The 19,091-nt window shown below is 41.8% G+C and overlaps 1 protein-coding gene across 4 annotated transcripts in view; it reads right to left on the bottom strand.

The window, feature by feature from the left end:
- LOC100756292 (rhomboid-related protein 4) overlaps positions 1-19,091 on the bottom strand; it is a 118,833-nt gene that overhangs the window by 55,450 nt on the left and 44,292 nt on the right. For all 4 annotated transcript variants that reach the window (XM_035441058.1, XM_035441060.1, XM_035441059.1 and 1 more), the window contains 3 exons: positions 9,181-9,269; positions 7,046-7,102; positions 9-152 (listed from right to left, as the gene is read on the bottom strand). In XM_035441058.1, coding sequence (XP_035296949.1) covers positions 9-152; positions 7,046-7,102; positions 9,181-9,269 — 290 coding nt within the window. The remainder of the gene's footprint in view (positions 1-8; positions 153-7,045; positions 7,103-9,180; positions 9,270-19,091) is intronic.

Here is a 19,091-nt window from a genome sequence, read left to right as displayed (position 1 = left end):
GCTCTTACCTCGGTCCCTGAGGCTAGCTCTTAATGCTCTTTCCAGCTGTTCCTCCTCGCTCAGTCCTGCTGTGTAGACATCGTAGTTCCTATGAGTGTCTTCATAGGCCCTTGGCCTGCCATCTGGGTAGTGATTCTGATAGCCAGAGGGGCCTGTGGGCACAACCAAAAGGTTACAGGAGCTCAGTGATGGGTTTGGCTTTTGCTTTGGAATTCTGGCTTTGTATATGCAAAGACAAACAAATAATTCACGTCGGTGTTTTGATTGTAATGATAATCTTGTAATTAAGAAAAGATGACATACAGAGAAAACCCCCACAAGAGTGGCCAGTGATGATCCTGTCACTGTTGCAGCCACAGTGCACAACACAGACCTGGACAGGAATGAGGTGTGACATGCTAAAGAGGAAAAGAAATAATAACTTAGAGAGCAGCTAGAAGTGCTGCAGAAAAGACTGGAGTGGGCTTTATGGAGTATATTTGTCAGCTTAGAGCTGCCGTCCACCCCCCTGCCCCGGAGGATTTCCTGTGACGTTCTGACTTGAGTGGGAGAATGGGAAGTAGCTGAGAATGTTTTACTGTCTTGTGGCTCTACCCAATCAGAGACAACCAATGTTTCATATATACAATGTGTGTGTGTGTGTGTGTGTGTGTACCACAGTGCCCATGCTGAGTATTCTATTTCAAAAATTAATAACAAGGTTGAGATGAATAAACCAATTTCTCTGAGTATGACTTTATCAGGCACTGCACTTCCAATTAATAACACTTTGAAAAAAATCGGTACTCAACAGAACAAGAGATAACATGCTTATTAAATAATACTTTATACACTCAGGAGACACCAATTAACAAAAGACCAGCAGTGGAACAAGTTTGCTTTTGCAAAATGATTCTATCGAACTTTTGTCAGTCTGGGTCCTGTCCTTGTGTTTTCTTTAATTGTCAATGGTTACAGAATTAGTTTGAAGGTGCTCTTTATAGATAACAGTCTGGCATAATGAGAGGAGTTATCTTCTGTTCTATGTCCCCCTCTATGCTGTCATTATCATAGTCTTTGAAGGGGATGTTTCAAGTCTTAATTAATACACTTGCTTGCTAATGAAACTGTAAGCTACAGTATCATGTGTCTCTATGGCATCCTACCTACACAGCGCATGAACATGCAGTAACCTTGGTAACACTGCAGAAAAACACAGAAGAACTTGGTTGAAATTTTACATTCAGAAATTTGATCACTGGAACATCTATTTTGAAATGTATGTTTGAACTTTTTATTATTAAAAACACTTTAATATGTATGATTTTAAGGCAAAAAATTAATCCAGTTTTTTATCACCATACATAGGCTTCCTTATACCATTTTCATTCATGCTTAGTTTTAGTTGGCCCTATTCACCCTCATCTCCTTGCCCTCTATATCTAGGACTGAAAGGGAGATTTTCATAACTAGCAAAAATGGTCAGCAATTTAGAATCCTTATTTTCATTAATAAAATTGCAACAAAGCATGCCAGCTTCGATGATAACCCAACAACTGCTGTTTGTTCACATCGATAGCTGTGTCATATGTCCCTAGTACATGGGGGAGGAACCTTCGAAAAGCAATGCAGATTAGACAGGGTCATTAGGACCTGGCTCCCAGGATGCTGCCAGCGGCTATCTGAGAGGAGAAAGAGAGTCCTCAACTCACTTGTTCTGTCTCTGTGTGATGTCCTCCACCCTCTATGTTGTAGCAAGAAGCCCTGAGCAGACCCTAGCCAATGTCTGATGATGTACCAGACTCCAGACACATGGGCTAAATCAACTCTATTCTTTATGAGTTACCCAACTCTTCTTTACTCAATGGAATCATTAGAAAAGCTCAGGTCCCCTGATGCATTAGGGACACTCTTAGCATGCTTTCTATCTTAAGGATAAGGGAGAATGTGATATAATTATAAAGCTTGCTTTATCTATATGCTTCACCAAACACTAAGCACTGCAGAGAACAACAGTAGTCAAACCAAAATCAACAAACTCACTTCACAGAGCCCAAATGAAAGGTGTAGCCACTTGACAACACTAATAGAATATTTATGGGTAAGTCACTGAAATACTTCAATAGTCCCAAAGCAGTGACACTGCCCAAGTCTCAGAGAATGCTCATTATTTTATTGCAAGGCAAAAACCATATTGGGTTATTTTCCCACATAGCTCATTATCACTATTAAAGCCCTGTGGAAATGTCTGTGCTGCAGAAGGACTAAGCAGCAATCCTACCTAACCTGCCCTAGCTCTCAGTCACTTTGAAACCCAAATGACCTGAGGCTCTGCAGCACTGGCCTGTGCAGACAGAGTCTTAGTTGCATGGATGTTAATTGCAGTGATTCTAGGTAACATTTTCTCCGTATAGAAAAACATTTTTCTACATGTTACTTCTTTGTTAAAAACCCAGCAATGTTTCGATGAAATAAAGTCAACAGCTCCGATCATACGGATATTATAAAATCTTAACTTCATACTTGTCAGACAAAACATGGAGACAGTGAATGAGGAAAACTTTGGTGCCTTAGGTCAAAAGGACTGGTGTGGTTTAAAGGTTCTGTATCATCAATCATAAATCACCAGCAAGACCGAAATGCCATCAATATCTATTACGATAGTGGGTCCATGAGAAACAAAACTTTTCAACAGCTGTTCTTCTAATGGCCCGATCAGGTGTTTTAAAGTCTTCATAATAAACAAGGGCAGAGAAATCTAACAACCAATACTTAGGATCAATAAGTTTAAATTATGTTGTGATAAATACTTTATAAGTTATATACTTCGGCTCTATAGTTAAAAAAAAAAAAGCTTCTGCTTCTGGCTATCATTACTTTGCTACCAGCTCCACCTGATCCTATACACATTCCAGGGTTTCATAGTAAAGAGATCAAGAAAAACGACACAGATTGGAAAAATTGGTAACAGCTTTTAAAACCTTCCTTAGTTTCTTTGACCTCTAAGGTCAGAGAAACTGGCCTAGCTGAAAGTGGCCATGTTAAGAATAAATCATTACTTGCAAGAGATACGTACACTCGCATCAAAGTGGCTTAGATGACCATGAGCCTGGCCACCTGGACCCTCTGTAGTGCTGTCTTTGAAGAAATCCAGTCACTCCAGAGGAAGGAATATAAATATGTTAATCTTACAGGTCATCAAAAAGGAAGGTTAAAAAAAAGTTTGGATTTCTGCCTTGAATTCTCCAGTCTGTGTGTCTGCTGCCCCAAAGCCTCTCACAGATGAAGAGAGAAGGAGGCAAAGGAGAGGTTTCAGAAAATGTAAGTAAATGTGGCAAAGGAGAGGGTGCAGGGAGAGATGGAGGGAGGGAGGGAGGAAGGGAGCCAGCAAGTAAGGTTACTTTGTTTCCCAAAGTTCAGTTGTCAGAGAAGCTTGGGAATCTTACATGCCCAGACAACTGATAAGCAGGGGCAGTGATTCACTGACTCACATCCTTGTCCCAGACTTGCCCTTCACTACCTGTGCAAATGTGACCAAATTACTCAGCCTTCTTAAGCTCAAGTTTTCAGCTGTCAGGGCCAGGAAGTCCATGACAAACCATGTCTGTGCCTAAGTGTGGTAGAGCTAGTATTTTTTACCCAGAAGGCTGCTGGTGAGCACAAGCACTCGTGCATTCGTGTGTGTGTGTGTGTGTGTGTGTGTGTGTGTGTGTGTGTGTGTGTGTTTGCACGCGAATGTGGTAGCCAGAGGATAACCTCAGGTGTCATTCCCCCTCATGGTGCTGTGTTTTGGACACAGTGTCCCAGTGGTCTGGGGTTTGCTATCCAGGCTAGACTGGCTGGTCAGAAAGTCCCTAGGACCCACCGGTTTGTGTCTCCTTGGTGCTGGGGTTACAGGTTTATGCCATTGTGTCTGCTATTTACTTAATTTTTAAACCTGGGTTCTGGGGACCAAGCTCAGGTCCTTACACTTGTGCAGCAAGAGCTTCTCCTGACAGAACTCTCTCCCCAGACTCCACTGTTATTTCTTGTAGAGATTTACAAAAGTGAGCCATTAGAGAAGCCCCTTTCCCTCTATCGACTTCAAACTGTTAGTTGTCTTGTCCTCTGCCTCCTGGAGAGTACAAGTCAGCAAGATGAGGGAGGGGCACCACAATGAGAGGTAGAACTGTGATGGTTATCCTGACCACCTCCTCTGGTCAGCCTCATGCAACTCAGTTCCTCCTTCCCAGAGCAGTGACCCTGCCTCCATGTCAGTACTCCTGTCTGGACTGCTGCTTAGAAGGAACAGAAGAGAATGAGTGAGCTCTTTCTGGAAACCTAGTAGCAGAGTAGGAAAACCATTCTCAGACATTGTGTAACAGGTAATACAGGATAATAAAGGCACTGTCCAGGCTGTGGTGCAGTGAGAAGAGAAGAACAGGGCAGAGCATGCTCCCTGAGAGTAGAAGTCTTCCAGGAGAGAGCTGCAGGTGGAACCTGACGAGCAGGAGTAGGGACAAATTCAACACATGCTTTGATTACTACCTAGTTATCCACCTACATGACATCATGGCTTAGCTTTTATTATCATCTAATTAGTGTCACAGGCTCTTTTGTTTCATTTTTCTCAAATATACCCTCCCCTATATACCCACCTCTAAACACCCACTCCTATATACACACTTCTACATACAACTATATACCAACCACGAAATACCTACACCCACCCCTATATACCCAACTTTAAACACGCATGCCTGTACACCTATCTCTGAATACCCATGCCTATATACTGACCCTTATATACCCACCTCTAATTACCTCCTCTATAAACTCTAAGAGAGGGTCTGCTGTTTGTTCTCTTACAGTGCCCATAGCATCACTCTGTAATGTGATCTGCACAGAGTACTGCTGGATAACAGTCTGTGATTTAATAAAGTTGTATGGAGTCCGGGCGGTGGTAGCAAATCCCAACATTCAGGAGGCAGAGACAGAGGCAGAGGCAGAAGCAGGCAGGTTCTGTGCTTTCAAGGCCAACCTGGTCTACAGAGAGAGTTACAGGACAGGCTCCAAAGCTACACAGAGAAACCCTGCCTTGAAACCCATCCACAAAAAAAAAAATAAAAAAAAAATAAAACAACAACAACAACAACAAAAACACTCTGTATGGTTGTATGGGAAAATAAACCCAAAGCAATATATATATATATATATACATATGCATACTTACATATATACATATATATGCATATGTATGTATATATATATATGTATATACTACATGCACACAGTGTTAGCTTTCTCATCACTGTAGCAAATACCCAAGAGAGCAACTTAATATTTTGACTCATGGTTTCAGGCCATGTCTGCCTGTCCCTATTGCTGGGGGCCTGTGGGAAGGCAGAGCCATCATTGAAGGGGAAGCAGTGGGGCCAAAATGCAGAGAGAGAGAGAGAGAGAGAGAGAGAGAGTCCTAGTAGGTGGGCTTCATTCTTCTTCCTCTTTTATTACAAGGGCTCTTTAGCCAACTGGATGTTATCACCCACATTCAAAGAAGGTCATGTCCCTTCAGTTAACTGACTATGGAAATTACTTCACAGACATGCCAAGATGTGCCCTTTATTGATCTTTTAGGCAACTCTCAATTAAGTCAGACTGACAATCAAGATAAACCAGCAGATATGTATTAACAACAATTTGTTGTAACTGTTAACGGCCTAAGTAAGCCAGGATTTAAAACAAAACAAACAAAATCAAAACCTTGTTTTGAAATCAACACAGTGTTTATTTTCATAAGATTTTTGGGCACAGTCATTGTCCAGTCGTTTATGAATTGTCAATGCCTGCTCTCATGATATAAGGAACGGCCAGCTAGTTAGAACAGAGCCAAATGGGCAATAAAGCTTTTAGTGTCTAAACCATTAGCTGTTTGGAGCTTCATACAAAAGGCTGCCAGTCACAAATCTAATCTCTGGCCATTGTTGACTGATATGACTATAAAGTGTATGCTGTGGATCCAGGTTGTGCTAGTCCAAGTTAGGATGTCAGCTCTAATTCTGGTGAGTTTTCTCTCCTAGGTTGCTGACTGCTACCAACTGTATCCTCAAACAGCAGGAGACTAGGAAGTTCTTAGAGTCCTCCTCATGTGGGCATTACCAAGGGCATTACCTTATGGTGATCTGATTTCATACCATAGGCTCCATTTCTGCTGTCATGATCAGGGCTAGGATTTCTTTCTTTTCTTTTTTAGATTTATTTATTAACTATGTATACAATGTTCTGTATACATAATCAGATCTCATTACAGATGGTTGTGAGCCACCATGAGATTGCTGGGAATTGAACTCAGGACCTCTAGAAGAGTAGCCAGTGCTCTTAACCTCTGAGCCATCTCTCCAGCCCCCGGGGCTAGGATTTCAATGTAAGCATCTAAGGGGAATCACATCTAGTCTAAAGCATTGCGACACCCAAGTACCTATTACTGCAACATCCACCTAAACGTCCTAAATACCCATGCTCTCCTCTCATGCAGGAGTTGAACCTTCAATTGTATAGGTTAGCAATCTGATGGTGATGGAGATAGGATCACCACCTTAGTTAGCACGGTAGATCATCATCCTATCTTACTGCCCCTACAGGACACATGCAAGATCACTTATGTTCTTGTCTCTGGCCAATGTGATGCTATGTGTTGCTGCAGGACCCTTAGCATATTAGTAGGGCAAGTAAGAGCCTTTCTGGATGTGCAAATGGGATAGACAGTGTGGAATTGTATCCCTGTGACCAATCCAAACACTCTGCCAGTGGGAGTCTTGGGGGTAATATGTATCTTACTGTACACGAGAGGCTTCACACCAATTAGACGACTGTTTCATGCCTGAGTTACCATCTTCCCTAACAGCCTACCAGATGCACCCTGGATTACTCCCACCCCATTTGGTTTCTAGGAAGAGTCAGGGTACACCTGGGTGCCATGTGAGTTATTCCACATCCAAAACTAATGCTATCTTAAAAGCGTCTCCATGCTCCTAAATTCTGTAGTTTTTAAAAACAAGTTAAACTGTATTAAATGACATGAACTTACCTGCACTATTAAAGTAGTACTGCTGTCCTGGATACCCAACAGTGGAGGAAAAAATGCCTAAACACAAAGGAAACCCACATTTTAATCGTGGTCATAAGATTTTAGCTGCTACTCTTTCCAACAAGTACACAGTTTTTCATGAGCTAGCCCAGGGTCACTTTAAATGATTTCTAAATAATTGTTAAAACAAACTTCGTTTGTTTGAAGCCAACCTTTGAGGGGACAGTGTGTGTGTGTGTGTGTGTGTGTGTGTGTGTGTGTGTGTGTGTGTGTGTGTGTGTGTGTGTGTGTGTGTGGTGTGTGTGTGTGTGTGTGTGGTGTGTGTGTGTGTAGGTGTGTGTGTGTGTGTGTGTGTGTGTGTGTGTGTGTGTGTGTGTGTGTGTGTGTAGGTGTGTGTCAGTGAAACTAATTTGCATGCACTGTGGTTCCTTACAGGTGCTAAGTGACATCATGTGATTCTTGTTCATGGGGCACCAGGCTTTGGGCTCTGAAGCCATTGTCAAAAAACAGAAAAGCTGTGGTGGGAAAAAGCCTTCTAACAAGGGTGTTAGGAGAGCAATGTTCCCTCCCCTTCCTAAAGGACTTTCTTTCCCTGGCCCAGGTGAACCAGACAGAAAGAGGCCCAGGCAAAGTTCCAGGACTTCTCTTAAGAAAAGCAAAACAGCAGGATCTGCACTCTTGGCAATGTTCTACAAGTTTCTGTGTCATTTCAATTCTAGGCTCACTAGCTGTCCTTTCTCTGCTTTCCTCAGAAAATGGTTTGCAGACCATTTTTAAAAATTAATTCTCTTTTGTGTTACTTTAAAAAAAAGACTGATGTAAAAATGTCAGCACACACACACACACACACACACACACACACAAACCAGCTATGGTCTTAAAGAAGGTTTAAATAACTTTAAATGTTATAATCATGGGGAAATCCTTTTTGGAAATTAAACCAATCATGTGCAGAGAGCCTTAGGAACTGCTAAATCTTGAGACACAGAAAAGTGAATCGAGATGATGCACTCTCCCCTGTATTAGTATTCATTACTAGAGAGGCACTGTCCAACTGTGCTGAGAATGTGATGGAGCCGGCACCATTAGTGAAGGCAGCTCCTGTTGCCTCCTCCAAGTGCACACTGGATATGGTAACGGGGGGGGGGGGGGGATGCACAGAAATGGGAATTTGGGTAGATACAGCATAGCTTGTAAAAATCACCCCAAAGTAAAAACAACCTGCCAATAAAGGCTGCAAAGCAGGGCCCAGAAAGCTTTCAAATGCCGTGAATATTATATGGTTCTCAAGAACAACAGTCATTGGCACAAACTGTGAAAACAAATTATTTATGGTTCAAGAAAAGGTAAAATAGTCTCAGAAGATTTCCTATGAATAAAAGATGAAATATTAGAATTCACATAGTCTATAAAACAAGTGTTTGCAAAACAGCTGCCTTACAAGTCAAAAACGGTACACTATTTTATATTAAAGGGTCTAAATGCATTCGCTACTAAATAAAACATTTTCATTGAACATCAATTTAGAGGGGGAAAAGCAAGGGAAAAAAAACATAGAAAATAAAAAGCAGGGACCAAACCTCAAGAGATAAATTACATGGCTTGGCTTCCCATGACAATAATGTCTTGCCCACCAAGGACTTGGTGGTCATTCTGAATTCTTCAAATTACTGGTACGCCAGTCTAGGCTTGGTTTCCTTCTGTATGTAACCTTGCCAGGCATATCTATTAATTCAAGGAATTTTATAGAAAAATACATTATTGTAAGTTCACGCTTTGAGGAAAATTGCAGTTTTTCTGTGAATGCATTAGGGCTGAGGGTAAAAGTCTATACCAGCATTTGTTCCTTAAGAACACCTCAGAATTGAAATTTGGGTGTGCACTCTCTTTTGTGGGGCAAAATGTGAGGACCTGTGATGGCTATCTTGACATCTCTTGGTTTAAAGAAAAATCTCAGTATATCAGGATGTCTCCAACATGAGCCACGAGGACTCTTGGGGCTGTTTCTGTGCACATGAACATGAAAAGGAACTCTTATATTTTGATTGTGAGCGAGCCTTTAAGGGCTGAACCATCCCTCCAGCCTGAAAAGGAACTTCTAACTGCCGTCAGGCCAGAGGTGCTTTGTCCTGTACCTGCACATGTCTCCATGATTTTCTTCAAAGGACCCTGAGTGTACATCAGCCCAACAAGAATGCCAGCCAGATGCCCAGCGAAGGAAGTCCTAGGAGGGAAGGAGAGAGACCCTTAGTGACTGTTTGTTCTGTTGCTGATTAGAGACATTCTGTCTTCTCATTAGCCCAGTGCGAGCCAATTAGTCACAGTCCGAATGCTTTGTTCCACACTGAGCCTTTTATGCTGAGTAGCATTTAGCTCAGTCCAAAGAACAACATTTCCTACCTTAAAAGAAAGACAACAAAACAAGACAATGAATAATAACGTCCACACATTTAAAATGCATCACCCTTCCTTAACCGAGACACGTGTTTGTTTCTCCGCAGTGGATGTCTTTTGTCAAGACAAGCCATTAAATTACTTCCATTTCTTCCCTGGACCTCTTATCATCTCAAAAATGCCAATGAAATCAGTATTCTCTGCTCAGAATTAAATCTGGACTGCCCGGCCATTGTGAGGGGCAGCGTCTATCCATGTTCACGGGACGGCAGACAGCTGTGTGTTTATGCATGACTGACTAGTAGAGCAATCAGCCACCAAAACCCAGGGCAGATGCCCCTATGTACTACCCCCTCCATTTGTTTTCATGAAGTTAAAAGACTTCAAGCTTGGAAGGTGGGTTGGGCCCTGAATGACTCTACTCTTCTGGAATTATCATGGAAGTCTGGCAATCACTTATAAAATGTATTTTTAGATGCACACATCTATCAAGACAACAGTATTTCTAGAGGCCTCTGGGCTGGGGACTATGTCTGTGGAGTTCATTCAGCCCAAGAATTACTAGGGATTTATTGAGCTGCACATTTTACCACCAAGATGGCTGAGTTCCTCATGTCAAGTACCTGATCGATTGCCAGCCCGGCACCATCTAAACACACGGATTTGCACATACTCCTTCACCCTAACCTGGCTCTTTTCTGGGGTCTCACTTCCATACAATTGGTAAGCGCCAGCCTGTGTGTTTGTCACACCCAGTGCAGTTTTTGTACCCTGTCTTCCCACCCTAGCTATGCATGTCCTTGTGCGTTCCTGACGGGATACAAAACAAGGTGAGCATCAGATGAATACATGTTGAATGAGCAAAAGAAAAATCAGCTAATAAGCCACCCGGAGCTTGCTCTCCATTGACTCCCACAAATAGCATTCAGTCAGAGTGCGAGCCACGTTATTGCCTTCCTCTGACATCTACTGGTTTACTTACGGAGCACCCAGCATGCACTTGTCTCCAGTTCCTGCCTTGTTTACCTCTTCCCTATAGCCCCTGGACCCACTGTACTCATTCCCACACGTCCAAACACTCTCTGTGGACTGCAGTCCAAGCCTGATGCACCTCTGCCAAAACCATGAACTCACTCCTCCACGGCCTGTCCTCAGGCATATTCCTTCTACCTCATCGCAGCACACATCCAGCTACACTCCGCTGGCTAAGAGGGCTATTGTTTTCATCAAAAATCTACCGCATGGGATTTATAACCCAATAATAAAATACAGGATTGGTTCAGTGTCTGCCATGTTATGGGCAGGACAGTAGGAACTGTGCTTTTTGTTAGGGTGCCCCTCCCCCACTGCCCCGTGTTCATGTTACTCAACCATCATCAACAGCAACACACACAACTCCACCTAGTTAGAAGTGAGAAAGTGATAGTTTAAAGGAACAAAAAGCTTTGATTTGGCCGGGCATTGGTGGCAAACGCCTTTAATCCCGGCACTCAGGAGGCAGAGACAGTCGGATCTCTGTGAGTTCGAGGGCAGCCTGGTCTCCAGAGAGAGTGCTAGGATAGGATCCAAAGCCACACAGAGAAACTCTGTCTTGAAAAACCAAAAAAAAAAAAAAAAAAAAAAAAAAAGCTTTGGTTTAAAAAGAAATTAACTTCAGTTTAACTAAAAAGAACCTTATTTTTTAAAGAATCGGTAATTTTGAAACCTTTTAAAAAACCAAGCTTCCTGGTGAATCGCAGAGATATAAAAATGAAACAGAAGGAAGTTTCAATTAAGAGTCCAACCTATTAGACAGTTAATCTTAAATCTCATTTACAGTTTGGAGCATAATACAGTAAAATGAATTCCTTATCTTTATAATGGGTTTCCAGAAGTCTGAGTTATAAGTCTAATTGCTCTGATATAATTAAAATAGCAAAGGCGGAACCCCACATCCTGCTCCAACCCTGAGCAGTGGTTGTTATTATTTCGTCTTTGATCCACAGAAATGTTCATTTTTAAAATAAAGAGAAGATACCATCTTAATCAAAACTAGGTATCTTACATCACGCAAAAAAGGGGAGAAGTTCTCCACAGAAAAAATGAAATATAGCTTGTTTTAAGAGTAGCATGACTCTTCTTTGCAGTTGGTAACCATTCACTAGAATGCCTCCCTTCCTCTAAGATACAGGCATCCTGAGTGCAAGAGCCTGAGCTCAGAGGTTACCTTTGGGAACAGAAGAAAGCCTTGGACTACACGGGAAAGACAGTCCAACCTTCAAATGTACCTACCCGCTTTGAAAACGCAAAGTGTTGTGACTGTCTTAGTTACTGTCCTCCTTGCTGAGACAAAATACCTGACCAAAGGAAGTTAAGGAAGGAAGGGTTGATTTCTGCTCCTCCCTAGAGAGAACAGCACGTCATGACAGCAGGAGCTGGAGCCAGCTGGTCACACCTTACCCACAGTCAGGAGTGAGATGGTTAGTGTGGGTCTCCCTACCTCAAGTAACCTAATCTAGAGAATCCTTCATAAGCAGGCTTGTCTCCTGGTTGAGTCTAGACCCCTTCAAGTTGATAATTAATATTAACCAATCACAATCCTGCCCCCTGTCAACTTGACTCTCAAACACATTACTTTTAAATCATAACTGTCCTCCTCTTGTCCCCTTAGATCATTTAATACTACAGAATATATTTTGTTCAACTTGGAAAGCCCACGTGGTCTTTTGATTCCAATACTGACTCTAGGCAATCTCTTATCTGTAAGAGCCTCTATAAAATAAAAACAAGTGTCAGACTTGCAATATACAGTGGCGAAGGGCACACATCCCCATTACTGCTGTGTTCCCAAAACATGAGAAGAACACTATTGCGTATCACATAAATGGCCTCAAGCCAGTCCTGAATAGTATCCTTGTTGTCCTCCAAAACCTGAGCTGGATCTCCATTGTACACATCTCCTTGTATTTCAAGAGTCTACCAAAAATGGTCTGTTAAGCTCTGCTTATGTAGGTACCCAATGCTTTTCTAACCCTGAATCTAACGTCTTCCACAGTCCTTCAAACAAGCTCCAAAGGCCTGGGAATCACATGGTCAGGGGAATCACAGCAATGGACCCACTTGTCAGCATCAGTTTCTATATTAGTTACTTTTTCTACGGTTGTGATAAAATACTAGACAAAAATAACTTAAAAAGAGAAAGTCTTATTTTGGTGATAGCTTGAAGCAGTTGGTTACGATGTATCTGCAGACAGTAATGAATGCTGGCACTCAGCTCCCTTCTGTTTTCTTCTGTTTTATTTACTTCAAGACCCCAGCCCAGTTAACAATGGTCTTTCTCTCTAATTTAACCTCATTTAGACAATCCCTCACAGGCATTCCCAAAGGCTAACTCAATCTACATAGTCCTTCACAGGAGTGTCCAGAGCTTACCTTCTCAAAGAGTTGAGATCCTGTCAATGTGTCAACCAATGTAAAGTATCACAATGATTGTAACTGTAAATGCTCAACAGAAACTTTGATCTCAAGGTTAGCTACTTTGTTTTCAGCTATACATGGATACTGACATCAACAACCTGGAGTGAAAGCAATTGCTTACAAGCAGAAGCATCTCACAGACTGGCCTCATGCCAAGGTGGCTGTACAACATATGAGAAAACACTGTTACACTGGGCTAGTGCCTCCATCTCAAAATTTGAGACACAGAAAGATGGCCATGAGTTCCAGGCCAGCCTGGACCATCCTAGGCTACAAAGTAAGACCTTGTTTCAAAATTAAACATAAAACAATAGTGACTCCCAGTGAGTGAATCCCAGCACTCGGGAGGTAGAGGCAGGCAGATCTCTGTGAGTTCGAGACCAGCCTGGTCTACAAGAGCTAGTTCCAGCACAGCCTACAAACCCACAGAGAAAGACTGTCTCAAACAACAACAACCACAACAAAAATCAAAAGAATAGTGACAAATTTTTTTTTAGTAATCAAATTACTGCAAAAGGCAGCCATTTATGCTAAGTACTTGAGTTTATTGTCCAATTTTTTTGTTTTGTTGTTGCTTCTGCAGTGATATCCCTCATTTCTGGGTTTACTTTCCTCCTTGCTAAAATGTAAATTTTATCAATTCTTTCGGCTATTGTTTCAAAATGGGGAAAAAAAAATCTTCCTAGTGTCTGGGTGTTCTAGAAGGTCTCTATTTGAGCAATCTCTGTCTGAGGTCAGGTATAGGACCTACTGCTGCTGCTAAAAGGGAGCAGCCACTCCTCCATATATGGTCTGTCTTGTCTCCCAGCTTCTAAGGTGTTCTCCTTACATTGGATATGTGGTATAATCCCACCATCATTCTAGTTTCACATCTGGTTTACTTAACTGGCTTACAATTTGCTATGCTTTTTGATATATGTTTCTGTCATGTGTTTCTACAGTTAAAAAAAAAATCCCAGCCACAACCATTTTTTGAGATATGTAGCTGTTGTTTACTTGTTGACACATACTTACATGGGTACATGAGGGAAAAAAAAAAACAAAATAATAAAAGACAGAAAGTTAAAAATCAGTGTTATCATGTGACTTACTAGAATAATGATGGTGGAAAGGCAACTTCTGAGCAAAATTAAGACTGAGACACTACAGATTTCAGTTATGTAAATGATATGCGGATACCATGAAAATCATTATGTTTTTTTCCTATGGAGCGCGTCACCATACCCTGATTGTCACCCTTTACAAGGACATCTGTAAGGATGAGATAAATTGTTCTGTAAAAATACTGGTCTTCTCACTTGCTGCTGTTAAAGTATCCAGATCTGGAGCTGTGATTGAAAAGCTGTCAAGCTATCCAGGTCCTCCTCTGCTAACTGGCTAATTCTCCCCACAGCTGAACACAGAGTCCTCTCAAGCATGGCTCAGCAAGCAGTGTATTACCACAGACAGTGTCTCACCGTATGAACAGAGCCGATGACCTCATTAAGGACCGGGGTTGATGGAGACGCGGCGTTGGACAAGATAAGAAAAGAGGAAGGGAAGAGGCCTGAGTACTTGCCATAATTTCTTCCTGTAAAAGCTGTTAACACTGGTTGGGAACTGAGCTGATCAGCAGCTCTGGGCCTTGGGGAACAAAATAAGCCGTCTCAGTTTAGCAGTGCATGTATGTGATGGAGTGAGCATTCCTGACAGTTCTGAATATTAATGCCACCAGAGAATATTTTAGTGTTTCTCCCCAAGATAAAATGTCCCTAAATGGCCCATTTTCTGCTCTTGATGCCTTCCCTGACCACTTAACCAGTGTGTATTTTTGCCCATGGATTGTGGGAAGGGCTTAGTCTGTAAAGAGCTTTACCATACCTCCACACCACCTTTGGCATCACAGGTACAGTGATGTTCTCCAAAGGCAGGAGCTATATACCTGTACTGTCAACACAATGCCAAATGCAGACATGGGACTGGCAGGAGACTACTACTAAGGACTGCTATCGGAGGGCCTACCAAATGAGATCTGCATAGCAATTAGGGAAAGGGGGGGTTGGAGGGGGGTCATGGCAACTCCTTGCTAAAATGTAAATGGAGAGAATGAAAGGAAAACTGGGATCATAATGAGTGAAGTCTGTTAACATATTATTGTTTCTATAGGAATGGCCCCTACTACAGACTCATATATTTGAATGCTTGGTCACTAAGGAGTGGCGCTATTAGGAAGTGGGGTTGGAGGAAGTATGTCACTGAGGGGGTGGGCTTTGAGGTTTTAGAAGATCAAGCCAGGCCCATTGTCTCGGTCTCTTCCTGTTGCCTGTGGATCCAGATGTAGGACTCTTGGTTCCTTCTCCAGGACCATGCCTGTTTGAGGGCCATGCTTCCTGTCATTATAATAATGGACTAAACCTCTGAACCTACAAGCCAGCCTCAATTAAATGTTTTCCTTTTAAGAGTTGCTGTGGTCAAGGTGTCTCTTCACAGCATCAGAAACCCTAAGATGACACATTAAGGACAGGATACAAAGTCATCATAACAAAACTTTAGTATGTTAACTAAATAACAATAATAATAATAATAATAATAATAATACAATAATAATAATAATAATAAGAAGAAGAAGAAGAAGAAGAAGAAGGGGGGTCCTGCAAAGGTAGAGAAACCTTCCCAAGAGCATAGATGATGCTTCTTGGCAACTCCCTGGTTGTCAATTCCACCTGTCTATGCTAGGCACATGATTCATTTCTTAAGCTGGGTCAATAAGAAATGATTCATTTACTCAAATATTTATCAACTGATTACCATATAAACAAGAAAACATAGCCCATTTCCTGAATCTTATAATCTACTGAGGCAGACAGGAAGACAAATGGAAGGGCAGAAAGACAGACAGACACAGAAACCAAGTTGTTAAGTGTAAGACAAAAAGCTGTTTGCTTTCCATGGAGTGGGGTGAGGTGGGTGATTCCTCAAGTGCCATTTAAAGTGATTACAGAATTTTTTTTATGCCTCCCTAAGAATGGGCTACAGTCAAGCCCATACAGTCTTAATTGCTGGTTGGTCCTGGGTGCTGTAAGAAAGCAGGCTGAGCAAGGCATGAGGAGCAAGCCAGTGAGCAGCACTCCTCCATGGCCTCTGCATCAGCTCCTGCCTACAGGTTCAGGCCCAGTTTGAGTTCCTGCTTGGCTTTCCTTAGTGGACTGTGACTCAAGATATGCACACCAAATAAGTTTTTCTCCTCAAGTTGCTTTTGGTCCTGCTTTGGAGGCAGAATGAAAGCATTTGCTGATGGATTCAGTATATAGAATGTGGAAAAGGAAACATCTGGGCTTCTGAGCTCTGCTATCAATGACTGATGGACCCACTAACAGAGATGGGAGAGACTAGGAAAGACATGGAAGGATGTGGGAGCACTGGAGAGCTCAGTTTTAATAAGCTCATTGAGATGCCGGTAAGGCAACTGAACACAGATGTCTAGTATTTAGCAGGATGATGGCTGGAAAACTGGACATTAAAGAATGATGCAAAAATATAGCTCCTAGTTCCGTTTTATTCCACTCTTAGAATATCTGTGTAGCATTGTATTTTTATGTGCACCATATAACACTCTAATACATATCATATATACATAAACACATGTATAAACCAAGACTTTAAGGAAAGACATAAAAACAGTAATAGTGGCTGGTGACTTTGCTCTATTTTTCAGATGTTTTACAATAGCATTTTGGTGATTTTGTTATTTCAGGAGATGAAAGGGTAGTAGATGCTGAGGAAGGTTCTCTGTTTAAGAATTGTTTCTCATTAATGTGGTAGATAAATCTTTCAAATATTTTTGTGTTGTCAGGGTAGGTTCTAAGAACATCTTCTTCCATTTCTAAACAACACTCTAAATCAAAGCCATGATGTCTGAAGCTGTACTCTTAAGTATCTTCAGAATCTGTGTTGTTTCCCAATCTCCTTCAAAGCAAAATGAAACACTGTGGCAAAACAAGTGAAACTGTGTGCAAAATAAACTAATCTCCAACAAAAGTTAAGTATCACTGAATTCAGCTAACAAGCCTTCAGTTTCATCCTATCCAGACACTTTTCTCTGGGCAGACACAGCCTTGATTTCTCTTCCCCCATCTTCATTCCTGACCTTTCCCCCCGACTCTTGTTCTGGGGCAAAGCTGTAAAATGACAGTGAGCTCAGGAACTGTAACAGAAAGCCTATATGGTCTACTCTGACATTTCCAGAGTACACAATCTTCCACTGGCTAGAGTGTGAGAAACATGGGCTGCCTACCATGCAAACCAATACTAATCCCCCAATCCTTTGGTAGCTGCTTAGTGTTGCTACCGTAAAATGCAAGCAAGGTTTGTGGACCCTTGGTTTGTGTTCTTCTATCCTCCCCAGCATTCTCTTGCCAGTCCCCAGCCCTTCACTGGCCCAAGTTCAAGCCATTTGCAAAGCTACACTTTCACATTTCAGGACTTGGCAGTCTCTATTCCCTGTGTCTCTCATCCTACTCAGCTAACCAAGGCAGAGCCCTGGGCGGGTGCTTTCCCTTAGGATTGCAGTCCTGGTTCCTACAGTGTCCTCTGTGTTCTTGAAAGACTCTGGAGTTTCCTGTGCTGTCCACCTGTCTGTCATTGCCTTACAGCTGACACACTGTACAATGCTGCTACAGTCGATGCTCCCAATAATCCAGAAATCTAGAAACATTCCTTACTCTCTTAAAATGAAATTTATAAATAACACTCCTCATGCACATACTTTTTTAAGTTTAGTTATACACTCACAATCACAACTCAACATAACATCCTCCCTGTCAAAACACGAGAAAATAAAAAGTGACATGATAATCGATATGAATTATAAATGTTCCAGCAACACACTACCAGGAGACACACAGGGCAAGCCTTCAGTGGAAACCTGTGTTTGGAATCTAAATGGAAGTGGGAATAACAAACACAGGCTGTTTCCCAGCAGGGCTTTCTGTGACTCTAACATCAAATGTTGGTTCCAATGGTGACATGATTTCATATGAGAGTAAATAACTCTTGTTACCAAAAAGAGCAAGGTGCAATTTTCACCCAATTTACATTTACAATTATCCTGGAAAAGTCATTATATATTAAACCTATGCCCAAAGACTTCTCTGTATTTACATTAAAAACACAATTAAGGTTTTAGCTTAAATAATCATAAACAGATTTTTCACCTTTACAAGTCCCTCATGAGAACATATGTGTTGTGAGTGTGCATGTGCCTGCACACACATGGGACCATTCTTGTAGGGGACTGTCCCACAAGCTGTAAGGTAGGTAGCATCTTTGGCCCAACTACAACAAATGCCAATAGCTCTCCACTCATCATTATGACAACCCTATACAGTTCTAAAATCACCCATCCCAATGGGAAACATAAGCTTGCCACCTGGAATGTGCTGATTAAATGTTTATTTAATTGATGATCTTTAATCATGAGACCCCACAAATTTTTCTTTTCAAAGCATTTCTCATGTGAATTTACTGTGCACAAATTCCTAGGATTCCTAGTAAAGCTACAACATATTGAACTGATAGACAGAAAACTTCCCCCCACCACTGAAATGCACATGGGGAATGGCAATGTTTGAAAGAGGCTATGATCACTTCCATACCATACTCTGGGAGAGTAAACTCGACTTGGCATGTGAAACTGATCTGCCATCTGCTATCGGTACAGACAGAAACACTTCTGGAGCCACATGCCCCAGTATTTTCCCATCACCTCCAGCAAGCAAACACAAAAAAATGAAAGAGGAGTAAGAATGTTTATAGTCTGATCTTCAAATTTGCGACTGTGATGAAGTAAACATAATGTTCTCATGAGCTCAGTCCTTTGAAGGTATTTTCAGAACGACCAATGACTGGCCCTTTGCTACCTGTATTCTCTACAGCTGCAGGAAGACGCTGACATCCATTACTGGGAGTTCAAGATGAAGGGGCAACAGAGACAGATTCAACAGTGGGGTTGTGGCAATGACATGTGCATTTCCACTGTACACATGGTGACGTGTGGTAGGCTCCTTTTCCCAGGGCCACATCTTTATCTGTGAATTCTCAGCCCTCGCTGTATATATGAATCTCATGAAGAGTTTTCCAAAGTTACTTGGACCTTGATAATGCTTTGTTTGTAATTTTTGGTGTTGTCTTTTACTCCCTTAGGTTATTCTATTATATT

Source organism: Cricetulus griseus, chromosome 2 (genome assembly GCF_003668045.3).
Source record: "Cricetulus griseus strain 17A/GY chromosome 2, alternate assembly CriGri-PICRH-1.0, whole genome shotgun sequence".
In the NCBI taxonomy this organism is placed as follows: Eukaryota; Metazoa; Chordata; class Mammalia; order Rodentia; family Cricetidae; genus Cricetulus; species Cricetulus griseus.
Note: the sequence above shows the minus strand (reverse complement) of the source record. Positions and strands in the feature narration are given on the sequence as shown.